Here is a 15,300-nt window from a genome sequence, read left to right on the forward strand (position 1 = left end):
AAAACAAGATACTATATGGTTCTTAACTACCTCTTAAGACATATATTGGTTCAGTGCTAATCTCTGTAAACCCCTTCAAGCAGATGCCCTACTTCACTGACCGGGAAATTGACCTCTATCAGGGTGCGGTGAGTCCAGGGTTGGATGGGTGGAAGTATTCCCATACCCACCCTGCAAGCCGCAAAGCTCTGAGCTGAGTCCTGACCTCCCGCACCAGGCCCAATATGAGAATCCCCCGCACATCTATGCCCTCACCGACAACATGTACCGGAATATGCTGATCGACTGTGAGAACCAGTGTGTCATTATCAGGTACAGCAGGGTGAGGGATTCTGGAACATTCTCTCCAGGCATGTCCTCAAACATGACCACCAAGGGTGGTTTGTCATAAACTTGTAACCATGCAGTGCTGTCCCTGTGTCCCTATTGCTCTGTTCTACTTTCCTTACATCTCTTGGCTCCTGATACATTTATTCGTTTTATTATTTCCCATTTGGCTCCTCCTACATATAAGCTCCAGGATGGAGGAGATAGCTCAACAGGTAAGAGTGATTGCTGTTCAAGAATGAGAACCCGAGTTCGAATTCCCAGAACTTAGATAAAAAGCTGGGTATGAACACACAAACCTGTAACTCCAGCATTGGGGCGGGGGGACTAAGATAGGCATGTTGCTGGGGTTTGATGGCCACGACTCTAGCTCCTGAATCAGTGAGAAACCCTGTCTCGAGGGAATAAGGCAGAGTAATAGAACAGCATGCGAGATGTCCTCCTCCAATCTCTGCATATAGGCACATGTGTACATACACATGTACATACACCACCAACACATATGCCACCCTCATACATGTACAAACATGTAAAATAAATAAGTGTGAGGGTATGACTTTTAAATTATATTTTTTTATTATACATATATTCACACACATACACACACACACACACACACACACATATAGGGGGTGCATGCATTCCAAGGTGTGCATGGAGAAGTCAAGAGTCAATTCTCTCCTCCCACCATCAGGAATTGAACTCAGGTCTTCAGGCTTGGCAACAGGTACTGAGCCATCTTCCCAGCCCAAGGACATTAAAATTATATCTACTTACTTATTTAAATTTATTAGGGGTGCCACATGCCACAGTGCAAGCGTGAAAGTGGACTTTTAGAAATCGGGTCTCTGCTTCCACCAAATTCAGCTTGTCAGCAAGAGCCTTTACACACTGAGCCATCTCACTAGAGAGAGAGGTTTTTGGTTTTTTTTTTTTTTAATTTTTAAAATTTACTATTTTTGTTTTAAGTGTGTGCATGTTTTGCCTACATGCGTATTCGAGCTCAACATCCATGCCTGGTGCTCTCAGAGGCCAGAGGAGGGTGTTAAATCACTTGGAACTGGAATTACAAGTGGTTATTACCACCATGTAGGTGTTGGAAAGCAAACCTTTGCAGCTCTTCTGCAAGTGTTAACAAGTGCTCTTAGCCACTAAGCCATCTCTCCATCCCCTGGGGCAGGGACTTACTTTTTCAATCTTTCTTGATCATTTTTGAATCTCAGGAACCTAGAGTAGGGGCTGGAACACTGTGGGTGCTTGATAAAAGAATGAATAAATGCGTGAATTAATGAATAACTAGGCATTAGAAAAAGTCTTTTCGATATTCCTGCCCACTAACCTTTTCTTCCTCCCACCTCCTCCAGCGGGGAGAGTGGAGCTGGGAAGACAGTGGCTGCTAAATACATCATGGGCTACATCTCCAAGGTGTCTGGTGGGGGAGACAAGGTCCAGGTAAGACAAAAATGGAAGGAGATGTGGGTCTTCATTTATATCCATCTGACCCAGACTGACCTGTTTCTACCTCGCTCTACCCCTAGCACGTCAAAGACATAATCCTACAGTCAAACCCACTGCTTGAAGCTTTCGGCAATGCCAAGACTGTGCGCAACAACAATTCCAGCCGCTTTGTGAGTCACTATAACCTCAAATGAGCACTTGCTGTCTCTACACACACACACAAGTGCACATCCATACACACAAGTATACACACACGCACACAAACCATACATGCACACACACACACACACGTGTATGGCAAGTACTTCAGTCATCTTCCTAGCCTCCATGTTTCTTTTTGTGTGTGGGTGCATGCATGTGTAGATGCACACTTAGTGTGTGCACATGCACATTTGCATGCAATCATGTGGGTGCCAAAGGTCAACATTGGTCGACATTGAGTATCTTCCTCAATAGCTCATAACATTACTATTTTTTTTATTTCATTAGTATTTATATTGTATGTATTAATATTTTGAATGTATGTCTGTGTACCATGTAAGTGCATGGTGCACTTGGAGACCAGAAGATGGCATTAGAACCCCTGGAACTAGAGTAGCAAGATGGTTGTGAGCAGACATGGGGGTGCTGGGCATAGAACCCAGTCCTCTGAAAGAGCAGTGCTGTTTACTCCTGAACTATAGCTACAGCCCTTCTGTTTTATTTTTTGAGACAAAGTCTCTTACTGAATCTGGGGCCACTCAAGCAAAATCTGAATTTAATCCCCAACATCCATATAAAAGCTGGATATGATAGTACACACCTGTGACACTAGGAACTACAGACAGGAGGATCCAGAGAAATACTTTGGTCATTCAGTCTAGCCAATCAATGAGCTCTAGATTGATTGAGAGATCCTGTCTCAAGAAATAAAGTGGAGGGGCTGGTGTACAGGCTCAGCATTTAAGAGTGTGAGGAGGACCTGAGTTCAGATCCCCAGCACATGAGAAGTGGAGGCAGGAGATTCCTGGAGCATAGTGGTTAGCTAAAACTAGTCGAATCATCAAGCTTTGGATTCAAGAGTTCTTTCCTTGATGTATAAGGTGAGAACAGATGAGGAAGACACCTACTGTTAATGTCTGGCCTCCAAACCCACACATATTCACATTCACCTACACAAGCATGCACCTTCTCATGCACACATCCATGTATAAACACACCAAAGAGATGTAGAAACTTCTGAAATGTGTTGGGGGAACTTGAGGTGAGCACAAAGGTAAGTGCAATTGGCAGGGGCTTAGAGTCAAAGGAGATAGATATGTTAGGGATCCTGGCCCCATATAGTCTGTGCAATCTAGAGGAAAGACTCTGATGAAATGAGCAAGCTTAGTCACTATGTAAGTGGATGATCAGCAAGATGGCTCAGTAGGTGCTTGCCACCAAGCCTGAGGATCTAAGTTCAATCCTCAGGACTTACATGATAAAGAACTAACTCCCACAAGTTGTCCTCAAACGACCACATAGTCACCGTGTCACAGGACACACACACACACATACACACACACACACTCACACACTCACTCACACACACACACACAATGTAATTTAAAAGTAAGTGAGTGGAGGCAAGAGAAAGGCAAGTCCAGATCCTAAGAAGAAGAAGGGAAAAGAGGTCAGGCTCATGAGATCGTAAACTTTACCACCCCATATATACACCTGGGAGTCAGGGATGTGCTAATGTGGTTCTCTGGGATTCAGGGCAAGTACTTTGAGATCCAGTTCAGCCGAGGTGGAGAACCAGATGGAGGCAAGATCTCCAATTTCTTGCTGGAAAAGTCTCGTGTGGTCATGCAAAATGAGAATGAGAGGAATTTCCACATCTACTATCAGGTGCATGGGAGAGGTCTATGGGACTGGGGGCAGTGGGAGACCATCTGGATCCCAGGAATGGGGGAAGAGAACATGGAAAGGGCAACGGGTGGGAGGGTAAGGTAACCACAATGGTTGCACCAGGCTGGGCCAGATACATGACCTTCTGACACCCTCCAGCTTCTGGAAGGGGCCTCCCAGGAGCAGCAGCAGAACCTAGGACTCATGACACCAGACTACTATTACTACCTCAACCAATCAGACACCTACAAGGTGGAAGGCACTGATGACCGGAGTGACTTCAACGAGACCCTGGTGAGCACCAACCACTCCAGCCCCCAGGGAACCTTTTCATATTACAAATAAGGAAACAGAGGCACAGAAAGACGCAGGCACGTATCCAAGGTTATACAGCAGATCATGGAGCCAAGGGATGGCTCAGTGGGTAAAGTGCCTGCTGTACCAGCATAAGGACCAGAGTTCAATCCCCAAAAGTCACATTTAAAAGGTGGGTATGGCAGCACGTGCTTATATCCCAGCACTGGGGCAGCATAAAACAGGCAGCAAACCCTGGGATTCCCTGACCATCTGGTCTGGCCAAATCACTTAGCTTTAGGACTGGTAAGAAACTGTGTCAGAAATAAGGTGGAACGCTGGGGAGAAGATTCAGATAAGAAAGCGCTTGGAATGCAAGCCTGGTGACCTGAGTTTGGATTTCTTGAATCCACATAAAAGCAGGAGGCGGCAGCCCAAGTGTGTGTAATCCCAGTGCTTACATGGAGAATAAGACAGTGAGATAGGAGAATGTCCAGCAGCTAAGCTAGCTTATGCAACAGCAAAGAGAGTTTGTCTCAAACAAAGAGGAAAAACGAGAATAGAGAACTGCAGATTGTTCTCTGACCTCCAGTCCCACGAGGTCATGAATACACACACACACACACACACACACACACACACACACACACACGGATGTCTCTCTCACAAATTTTTTGAACCTGGAGAACGATAAAGAAACATACCCAGTGTAAATCTCTGACCTCCAAATAAACTCGAATTCACATGTACATGTGTACTCATACACATGCATGTATACACCAACATATACCAATGCATATATATACCACACATATACACACACAAGGACAATCAGGCAGTTAGGGAGATGTGTCAGTCAGTAAATTACTTGCCATGTGTCTTAGTCAGGGTTTCTTTTTTTTTTTTTTTTTCCGGAGCTGGGGACCGAACCCAGGGCCTTTGCACTTCCTAGGCAAGCGCTCTACCACTGAGCTAAATCCCCAACCCCTTAGTCAGGGTTTCTATTCATGACCAAGAAGCAAGTTGGGGAGGAAAGGGTTTATTCAGCTTACACTTCCACATTGCTGTTCATCTCCAAAGGAAGTCAGAACTGGAACTCAAGCAGGTCAGGAAGCAGGAGCTGATGCAGAGGCCATGGAAACATGTTACTTATTGGCTTACTTCCTCTGGCTTACTCATTGTGCTCTCTTATAGAAGCCAAGACCACCAGCCCAGGGTTGGCACAATGGGCTGGGTCCTCCCCTCTTGATCACTAGTTGAGAAAATGCCTTACAGCTGGGTCTCATGAAGGCATTTCCTGAAGGGAGGCTCCTTTCTCAGTGAGAACTCCAGCTTGTGACACAGAAAACCAGCCAGTACACCATGCAAGTTCAATCCTCAGCACTTATTTTAAAACTTAAAAATCCAGAGAAGATAGTACCTGCTTGTAACCCCAGCACTGGGGTTCACTAGCCAGGTAGCCTAGCCTACTTATCAAGCTCCAATCAAATGAGAAAAACAAGGTAGATGGCACCTGAGGAATTGACCTCCGCCTGCCATACGCATTCATGAGCACAGATGCGTAGCATGCACACACAAAGTAAGATCAGGCAGCCAAACACCTTGTCTTCCTAAGTCTACGCCATGGGCCCAGGGATCTAATCCTGGAGTCACAGTGGAGACCAAAGTTGGTAGCATAAGCTGTCCCTCTCTTGCCCACAGAACGCCATGCAAGTCATTGGGATTCCGACCAGTGTGCAGCAGCTTGTCTTGCAGCTCGTGGCAGGGATCTTGCACCTGGGGAACATCAGCTTCTGTGAAGAAGGGAATTATGCCCGCGTGGAGAGCGTAGACCGTGAGTGTGGGTGATGTTGGGCATCAGGCTCCTGTGTAAGGACTGCTTCTTCCCACTTCAAATCCCAAGAGAACCATGTCGGTGTCACTGGGGAAGCTCCTATGTCTGGAGAGCCTGACCAGCTGCTTCCTTTTGCTCTGGCCTGGCAGTCCTAGCCTTCCCAGCCTACCTGCTGGGCATAGACAGTGGGCGGCTGCAAGAGAAGCTGACCAGCCGTAAGATGGACAGCAAATGGGGTGGACGAAGCGAGTCCATTGATGTGACCCTCAATGTGGAACAGGCAGCCTACACTCGTGATGCACTGGCCAAGGGACTCTATGCCCGCCTCTTCGACTTCCTGGTGGAGGTGAGTGGAACCCAGTGCTGGGAAGTCTGCCAGATGTCTGGTGCTTAATAAGCCCATGGAATCTGAACCAACAAGTGGGAATATAGGCCTTATTTATCCATCTCACCAGTTCCTGAGGAGGTGAAGTGGACCTTCCAGCTTGGATAACCTACAAATGGAGGGATTATTGAAGCCCTCCCAGTCCCATTATGGCAATGGAGATAGAACTGGATGGGTGCACTTGAGAGCTATGATGGTTGTCAAGGAGACAAAGAGATAACTATGAGGTTGGGTGGAGTGAGTTGAAGGGAACATTATATGTCAGGGCCAGTGATAATCACAGTACTAACATTTGGTAGAGCCAGACATGCTGATACACACCTGTAATCCCAGCACTCAGGAGCCTGAAGCAGGAAGATTATGAGTTCAAGGCCGTTTTAAGCTGCATAAAATGACCCTATGGTTTTTCATTTACTTATTATTATTTTGAAATAGGATCTCACTATGTAGCCCAACCTGGAATAATTTTCTATGTAGGTCAAAGTTAGCCTCAGACTCACAGAGATTGGCCTGCCCCTGCCTCCTGATTGCTGGAAATAAAAGCATGTACTACTATATCTGGGGTGTGTGTGTGTGTGTGTGTGTGTGTGTGTGTGTGTGTGTGTAGGGTCTAGGGAAAGACCTCAGTTGATAAAGTGCTTGTTTTTCAAGCATGAGGATGTGAGTGCCATCAACAGAACCCACATTTAATTTTTTATTACATTTATTTACTTTGTGTGCATGTATGTATGCATATTGCAACATATATGAATCCTGAGATCAAACACATCCTTTGGCTTATCATCAAGCATCTTTATCCACTGAGCCGTCATGCCAGCCCAGCACCTACATGTTTAAAAGCCAGACATGAATCTGGATAAAGGAGTGTCTGCCAAGGCTGATGACCTGAGTGTGAATCCCAGAACCCACATGATGAAAAGACAGAAAAGACTCCTTTAAATTGTCTACTGACCTCCTCATGCACACTATGGCATGCAAGTGCATACACATGAATACACACACACACACACACACACACACACACACACACACACACCCTAAACACACATACTTAAATAAATAAATGTAGTTTCAAAAAAAATTTAAGTTAGGCATGGTGCACTTTATAATCCTAGTGCTGGGGAGGCAGAGACAGGCATCCCTGTTAGCCAGTCTCACCTACTCAGAAAGTTCTAGACCACAAAGAGAGCCTGCATCAAAAGAAAAACTAAAAACAAAAAGAACAAGATAAACAGTACAGGAGGAATAGTAGCCAAGGTTGCCCTCTGGACTCCACATGCACTCAAGCGTATGTGTATTTACATCTGAACACACACAAACACACACACACACACACACACACCTATACACAAACACAAGCACACACAAAATTATATGCTGAATATCTCCCCAGTATTTTATGTATAGTGACTTCTTTATATATATATATTTTTTTTAATCCTCATACGTATGGAAGGTATTGTTCAGTGATAAAATTATGAAGTCCCAGGTTGTATCTCCCACACTATAAATGCATGTATACACACACACACACACACACACACACACACACACACACACACACACACACGGAGTGAGGGGGGAGGGAGGGAGAGAAGGAGGAAGGTAGGTTTTATAAGGGATAGGTTGAACATCCCTAATTTGAAAATCCCAAATGCAAAGTACTTCAAACTTCCAAATTTTGAACACCAACATGAAACTACAAGTAGAAAATTCCACTCCAGACCCCATGCATGGCTCACAGCTAAGACCTAGCTGTAAGGGGCTCAGCAATTAAGAGAAAGTACTGCTCTTGCAGAAGACCCAGTTTCAGTAACCAGCACATACGTGGTGGCACACAACCATCTGTAACTCCAGTTCTAGGGGATTCTTCATAGACATTCGTTCATGTAGGCAACATACCCATATATGTAACATAAAAATAAATAGAATTTTTAAAACAAAAAGTATACACTAAAAGTAGTGCATGGAGTATATATGAAATACAAGTAAATTTCATGTTTAAACTTTGATCTTGCTGAGCATGGTGGCATATGCCTTAACACCGTCACTCAAGAGGCAGAAGTAAGCAGGTCTTTATAAGTTCGAGGGCAGCCTGTTTTACATGGTGAGTTCCAGGTCAGCCAGGGCTACACAGAGAGACCTATCTCAAACAAATAAACAATTTGGATATGATACTCAAAATATTGAATGTTCTTAGAACTGAAAAGCAGAACTCTTCTTGGTTCAAACATTTCCAATTACAGAAACTAAAGCCACAGCACTTTAATTAATTAATTATGTGATAGTGGAGATGAAATCCAGGGATTTGTATATTATACAAAGTGCCCTACCACTGAGCGAGATGTCGAGCCCCTACTACTTGCTCTGACAAATTTGTCTGTCTTCCTGTGTCTGTGTGAGGCAAGGTCTCTAGTAATCCAGGCTGGCTTTGTGTAAATGTATGCCACATATGTGCAGGTACTCACAGAGATCCACAGGGCGCATCAGATTCCCTGGAGCTATCAGGTCAATGGTTGTGAGCTACCTGACATGGGTACTGGGTATGGAACTGTGTCCTTTAGAAGAGAACAGGAAGCACTCAGAGCCACTAAGCCATCTTTCCAGCCCTTCAGTTATCTAATTTTAAGACAAGATCCTGCTTTGTATCCCAGCCTATCCAGGAATGAATGCTGTAGCTCAGGCTAGCCCAGAACTCACGGCAATCCTCCTACCTTAGCTTCATGAATGTTACGAGTACAGACACTAGCCATATGTCCAACTCAATTTTAGAGATGGGAAAATTGAAACACGGCGGGAAGATCTGACTCTGAAGTCAAGAACTATGATACTTCTATACTTGGGTTTTCAGATGGGGATTAAAAGACTAGAGAGAATTTGTTGAGAGAAGAAAGAGCCACAAATTTAGCTAGAACTACATCATGGGGGTTGACAAGATGGCTCAGGTAAAGGCATTTTGTGCTAAGCCTGACATCCTGAATTCTATCTCCACAATGCACATAATAGAAGTGGACAAGTGATAAAAGTGGACTGCACACACATGTTTGTACACACACAATTAAATAAATGTAAAAATACATCAAGGGGGATGGATAGGTCACTCAGTGGCTAAATAGTACTTGCTGCACAACTATGAGAAACTGAGTTCAGACCCCAGCATTCACATAACAAGTCAAGCACGTCCTCATCTAACTGTAACCCCCGTACTATGAGGGAGTGGAGACAGGAGGATCTCTGGGACTGCTGACTGACAGCCTAGCTCCAGGTTCAGGAAGAGACGCTACCTCAAAGGAATAATGTAGAGAGTGATAAAGGACACCTAGTACTCTCCTCTGGTCTCCACATACATGTGTGCACAAGTGCACACACATGTGTACACACACACACACACACACACACACACACTAATTAGGGGAAATCAGGTTTTAAAACATAACAGTGTATGGACCAGTGGCATGGATTTGGTCATGTGTCCACTGGCCCCATTTTTACCTTCCCATAGGCTATCAACCGTGCTATGCAGAAGCCTCAGGAAGAATACAGCATCGGTGTGCTTGACATCTACGGCTTTGAGATCTTCCAGGTTTGACTCTGGATCCTCCCCACCCTGTTCTGTCTGTCACCTGGTTCACCCAGTATTTGTCAGAGACATTGCATAGCCCACTAACAGAAAGGCCCTTTCCTTTCCTCCACAGAAAAATGGCTTTGAACAGTTCTGCATCAACTTCGTCAATGAAAAGCTGCAACAGATTTTTATTGAGCTCACCCTGAAGGCAGAGCAGGTGGGTAGGGCAGTCGAGTGGCAGAAGACAGAACTTCAAGCATAAAGCTCTCAAAGACACTGAGGGCCACACACAAATCTATTCCCACCTCTCTGCTTGCTGTGTTAGATTCGGTTTCCCATTACTATAACAAAAATATCACATATAATTTATAAAGAGAAAAAGAAAGCTAGGACTATCATTCAGTTGGTAGAGCATACTTGCCTAGTGTGCATGAAGCCATGAGTTCCATTACCAGCTGCATAAACTGAGTGTGGTGATGCATGCCTGTCATCCCAGCACTCAGGAATTCAAGATCTTCCTTGACCACATAGTGAGTTTGTGGCCAGTCTGGGAGAGGAGTGGGGAGAGAGCAGGAATAGCATGTGGTGCGTGCCTGTAATCACAACACAGGAGTTGCTGCTGAGGCAGAGGTGTCTAGTGGGAATCCAATTTTAAAAAGAAAAATAGAGCTGGGTACAGTAGTAAACACCTTATTCCCAGCACTCACTCAGAAGGCAGAGGCAGGCAGGGTCTCTGTGAGTTTGAGGCCAGCCTAATCTACATAGATAGTTCTAGGACAGCCAGGGCTACATAGAGTGACCCTATCTCAAAGAAGGAGGAGGAGGAGGATAGGTAGGAGAGAAGAAGAGGAAAGGGAGGAGGAGAAAGAGGAAGAAGAAAAGGAAAGAAAGAACTAAAGAGCAAAAACGAACAACAAAAAAGAAAGGTAGAAAAAAATACAGTTGTTTGAACAACTGCTTTGTACCAGGTACTATTTGACACATTGGCAGAGAGCTGGAGACAACCCAGAGATCTCTGCCAAGAACTCTCCAGTGTACAGCTCAGCAGTAGAGTAGCCTGGCTCGCTATGTTCCAACCCCAGCATCTGAAAAAGAAAATAAATCTGCTTTGATTTTGCCCCTGTCTTAAATGCAGAGCCTGAGGCAAGGATTGGGGCAAATAATTTATTTTGGAGGTGCTCATACAAAGCAAAGACAATGAAAAAGTGATTTAAAATAAAGTTTAGGGTCAGTGTCTTGTCCAGCCAAGGTCACCGGAGAGCTTCAGGGTGGGCCTTGGCTATATGTGCCACCTGTTAGTGCAGGCCAGTATATCCATCGGGTTAAGCCTGATCAAGATGACAACCTCCCAAAAGCACCGAGACTTCATGGCAGAGCCCATGGGGGAAAAGCCAGTGGGGAGCCTGGCCAGGATTGGTGAAGTCCTGAGCAAGAAGCTGGAGGAAAGGGGCTTTGACAAGGCGTATGTGGTCCTTGACCAGTTTCTGGTACTAAAGAAACACGAAGACCTCTTTCAAAAATGACTGAAAGACACAATGCCCAGCAGTCCTGGGACTGTGGTGCCTTCGAGAATGGTGTGATGCCTTCTTGTCATGTTCTCTGGGGACCCCGCAGCCCCCAGCCACAGCATAGTCTCCAGAGTCTGCAGCAGGGCAGGGCGCCTCCCAGTCGTCCATGAAGGAAAAGATTGCTGTTGTCACCCTCACCTCCTATGTACTCCAGGGTCTTTGGGGAGTTCTCTCCCCTAGCATTTCAACCTTTCTGGGTTTCTTGCCCTTGCATGCCTTCCCCTTCCCCTCCTCCTGCAGTTCCTGGCCTTCCTGAATAGATTACTGCCCCTTCTCCCTCACCATCTGTTGGATGCCCTTTGGCTCCTTTTTTGGCAAAAACAGTCACTGTCTTTATAAAAGATTTTTAAATTAATAAAGTTAGTGACCTTGAAAAGAAAAGAAATTTTACAAGAGCCCAGGCTTGGGATGTAGCTCAATGGGTAGAGCGGCTTGCTTCCCACATGCAAAATCCTGGGTTCCATCCCCAGAACCATATAAAACAGGTGTGACAGTGCACACTTGCTATCCCACGACTCAGCAGGTAGAGGCAACAGGAGGCCAAGGTCAGCCTTGGCTACATATTGAGTTCAGGGCAGTCTGGGCTACATGAGACCTATCTCAAAACATATAATAAAGGAATAGGAGTGCCTAATCCTACTGGATTACACAGCGTGGTGTGGTACCCTAGAGAGGCTCCCTCTTCTCTGAGGAGAAAAAAATGGTGGGAGGGATTTATAAGGGTGGGGCTGGGAGAAGAGGAGAGAGGGAGACTGTGATTGGGATGTAAAGTGGATTAAAATAATTTATTGGAGGGGAAAAAACAGTCCAAAGCTCAAATAGGGTATTTATTTACAACTCCTGCTGGCTGTATGTCAGCAGGAACAGAGGCAGGGATACCCTCCAAGGAAGAGTGATGAAATGGAGGGGCAGGCTCCACACTGTCTTACTGCCCCCCCTCCAGGAGGAGTATGTGCAAGAGGGCATCCGCTGGACCCCCATCGAATACTTCAACAACAAAATTGTGTGTGACCTCATCGAAAACAAGCTGGTAAGGACTAAGCTGACTTTAGGAGGGACACATCACCATCACCGGTCTCCAGAGCTAAACCAGTGTGCCTGGAAAGGGTTTATGATATCCTGGGGGAAGGGGAGCACCCATGCTTGAATACCTTCCAGTCACCCCATTCATCGATTCTTCTGCCCACCCGTTCGCCTTTCTTTTATTCACTCAACATTCCCATTGGAAACATTTTCAGAGTCGTTGTAATATCCTCCAAGCAATGTGGGGAAGGAAAGGAGGAATGGATTCCCTGCACACCGGGAGTGATAGAAGAGAGGAAAGACAAAGATGGGAGGGTGGGGAAAGAAAGAAAGGGAAGGGGAGAAGAAAGAGGAAAAAAACAATCGTATTTTGAGCTTGTATTTAGGAGTCCCCTCCCAGCCCCCGACTCAATCAGGGAGGACCCCAGTCAGGCTGAGCCAGACCTCTGCTCCCCTCAGAACCCGCCAGGCATCATGAGCGTACTGGATGATGTGTGCGCCACGATGCACGCTACGGGTGGTGGCGCGGACCAGACATTGCTACAAAAGCTGCAAGCAGCAGTGGGCACCCACGAGCACTTCAACAGCTGGAGCGCAGGTTTCGTCATCCATCACTATGCAGGCAAGGTACGTTCAAACTCCCTTCTAAGTGGGCGCCCCCTCATAAATCCCAATCCAGGTAGCAAACTTCCTATTCTTCTAACCAAGTTCCACTTCCAGAGGGGCCCCTGCTAACCAGAACCAGGGCTTCTCCCAATTGCCCAAATACTTCTCCAGAAAACGCCTAGGCACCTACCTCATGTCCCCTCAGCCAGAGCTGCAGACGCACACTGGCCTCTAATCACAGTTTACCCAATTAGCAAGGCAGCTCCTAACAGACAAGATGGTTCTTCTATATTGGCACACACACCCCAATGTTCAATCTTAGCTATAACCCTCTGACAAAAAACCCCATCCCCAGTTCCCCAGACCCGTTAAAAACAAACAAAATGGGCTGGAGCCTATCTACCTCACCCCTACCAGAGGCTACAGAAATCTCCTAGTTTCTTACCCAAGCTATAGCCACCTTCCCAAGAGATTCCTGACTATTTCTACCACCTCAGCATGGGTAACAAATATTTCCAAATGTCCTCAGAGGCTTTGTCTGTGTTCCTCAGCCAGGGCTGCCAAAACCAGGAGCAAGACCTTTAAAAGACCCCATTTAAAATAGCAACCCACCCCACCTTCCTGACTGAAGCCCCATTCTGAAAAAAAAATCTACCACCAAGATTCCAAATCACCCCTTGTCCCCCTGATAGCATTCATATCTACAACTCTAGTACTTGGGAAGTGGAAGCAGGAAGAGCAGACCATCCTTGGCTGTATAGGGAATTTGAAGCCAGCCTTTAATTCCAACCTTCCAGAGGCAAAGGCAGGCAGATCTCTGAGAATTCAAGGCCAGCCTAGTCTACAAATCGAGTTGAAGACCAGTCAGTTCTACACAATCAGACCCTGTGTCAAAAACAAACTAACTAAAATACTCTGGGAGTTGAGGAGATAGATAGATAGATAGATAGATAGATAGATAGATAGATAGATAGATAGATAGATAACAAGCATTCGTCCAGATGCTCAGCATCTACATAAAAACCCAGACAAGGGACCCCTGGGACTTTCAGGCAGCCAGTTTACTAGTTTAGCTAATCAGCAAGCTCTAGGTTTAGTCACACACACTCACACACACACACACACACACACACACACACACACACACGTGCGCACGCACACACACGCACGCACTTTCTCTTACACACATTCTCTTACACACACTTTCTCTTACACACACACACTCTCCTCTATTATGCACACACACACACGCGGGTGCGCACGCACACACATACACACACACATTTCTCTCTCTTACACACACACTCTCTCTCCTCTCTCTTTCTCTTACACACACACACACACACACACACACACACGCACGATAGACTGTCACTGAGGAAGACAGCTGGGCATCTCCCCTTAACTCCAACCCCAGCCTTCATCTTCCAGCTTCAATTGAACATCAGGCATCTAGGAGCCAGGCCCCAAACAACAGATCACAACCTACTATTCCGAATCACAGATTTCTTCTAACTCTACCCCAAGTCCTCTCAGGCCCGAATAAGCCTCACAGAATCACTAGCCACCTGCCCTGACACTCACACATGAAACTCATTGCTCCTCACTGACCCTCAACGCTGTCTCCCTCCAGGTCTCCTATGATGTCAGTGGCTTCTGTGAGAGGAATCGAGATGTACTGTTCTCTGATCTTATAGAACTGATGCAGTCCAGCGACCAGTGAGTAGCTGTGTGGCCTTTGGGCATAAACCCCCAGAGGAATGGAGGCTTGGGAACTACTATGTCTCTCCAGAACCTGGTCATCCTATGAACTTTGTGTGCGGTTATGTGGCCAAGACAGAGCTCTGAGCTAAAACTCTGACGTGTGATGGTGTAACTCAGTGATGAGTATTTCCCTAGTATGTGTTTGGATTCCAGTTCTAGGACAGAAAGAAAATAAAAGGAAAGCAACTCCCAGTACACAGAAGAGAAACAAACCGTGGTCTGACTTTGGGTCCCTTCCCAGGGGACACCCCTGAGTTCAGTTCCTTTTGTGTCTTGTCATAAAAGTGCTTCCCACAATCCTAGCAGTCCAGTGAATAGCTGCCCTTTAAGCAAAGAGGAAACACATTACAGAGCTGGGGAGCTACCTCAGTTGCCATGCTAGGCAAGCCCTGGGTTCCCTCCCTAGTACTGTATAAAGTAGACGTGGTTGTGCACGCAGGAGATGGAAGTGGAGGTCACTCTCAACTATACAATGAGTCAGGATCATCCTGGGCTCCATGAAACCCTGCCTCAAAAGGAAAGGGGTTTGGGTGTGGTTCAGTTGGTAGATTTCTTGCCCAGTATGCAGGATGTCCTTAATTGCATTCCCAGTACCATAGAAAAGCGG

The 15,300-nt window shown here is 45.9% G+C and overlaps 1 protein-coding gene and 1 pseudogene across 1 annotated transcript in view; both read left to right on the forward strand.

The window, feature by feature from the left end:
- Myo1f (myosin IF) overlaps positions 1-15,300 on the forward strand; it is a 50,519-nt gene that overhangs the window by 18,760 nt on the left and 16,459 nt on the right. The window contains 13 exon segments of the mRNA NM_001108076.2: positions 39-128; positions 218-312; positions 1,692-1,779; positions 1,866-1,955; positions 3,523-3,654; positions 3,814-3,948; positions 5,650-5,782; positions 5,932-6,128; positions 9,670-9,750; positions 9,863-9,949; positions 12,244-12,330; positions 12,783-12,950; positions 14,563-14,648. Coding sequence (NP_001101546.1) covers positions 39-128; positions 218-312; positions 1,692-1,779; positions 1,866-1,955; positions 3,523-3,654; positions 3,814-3,948; positions 5,650-5,782; positions 5,932-6,128; positions 9,670-9,750; positions 9,863-9,949; positions 12,244-12,330; positions 12,783-12,950; positions 14,563-14,648 — 1,469 coding nt within the window.
- Positions 10,917-11,462, forward strand: LOC148004484 (barrier-to-autointegration factor pseudogene; annotated as a pseudogene).

The sequence above is a fragment of the Rattus norvegicus genome, chromosome 7, assembly GCF_021556685.1.
Source record: "Rattus norvegicus strain SHRSP/BbbUtx chromosome 7, alternate assembly SHRSP_T2T, whole genome shotgun sequence".
Taxonomy (NCBI): Eukaryota; Metazoa; Chordata; class Mammalia; order Rodentia; family Muridae; genus Rattus; species Rattus norvegicus.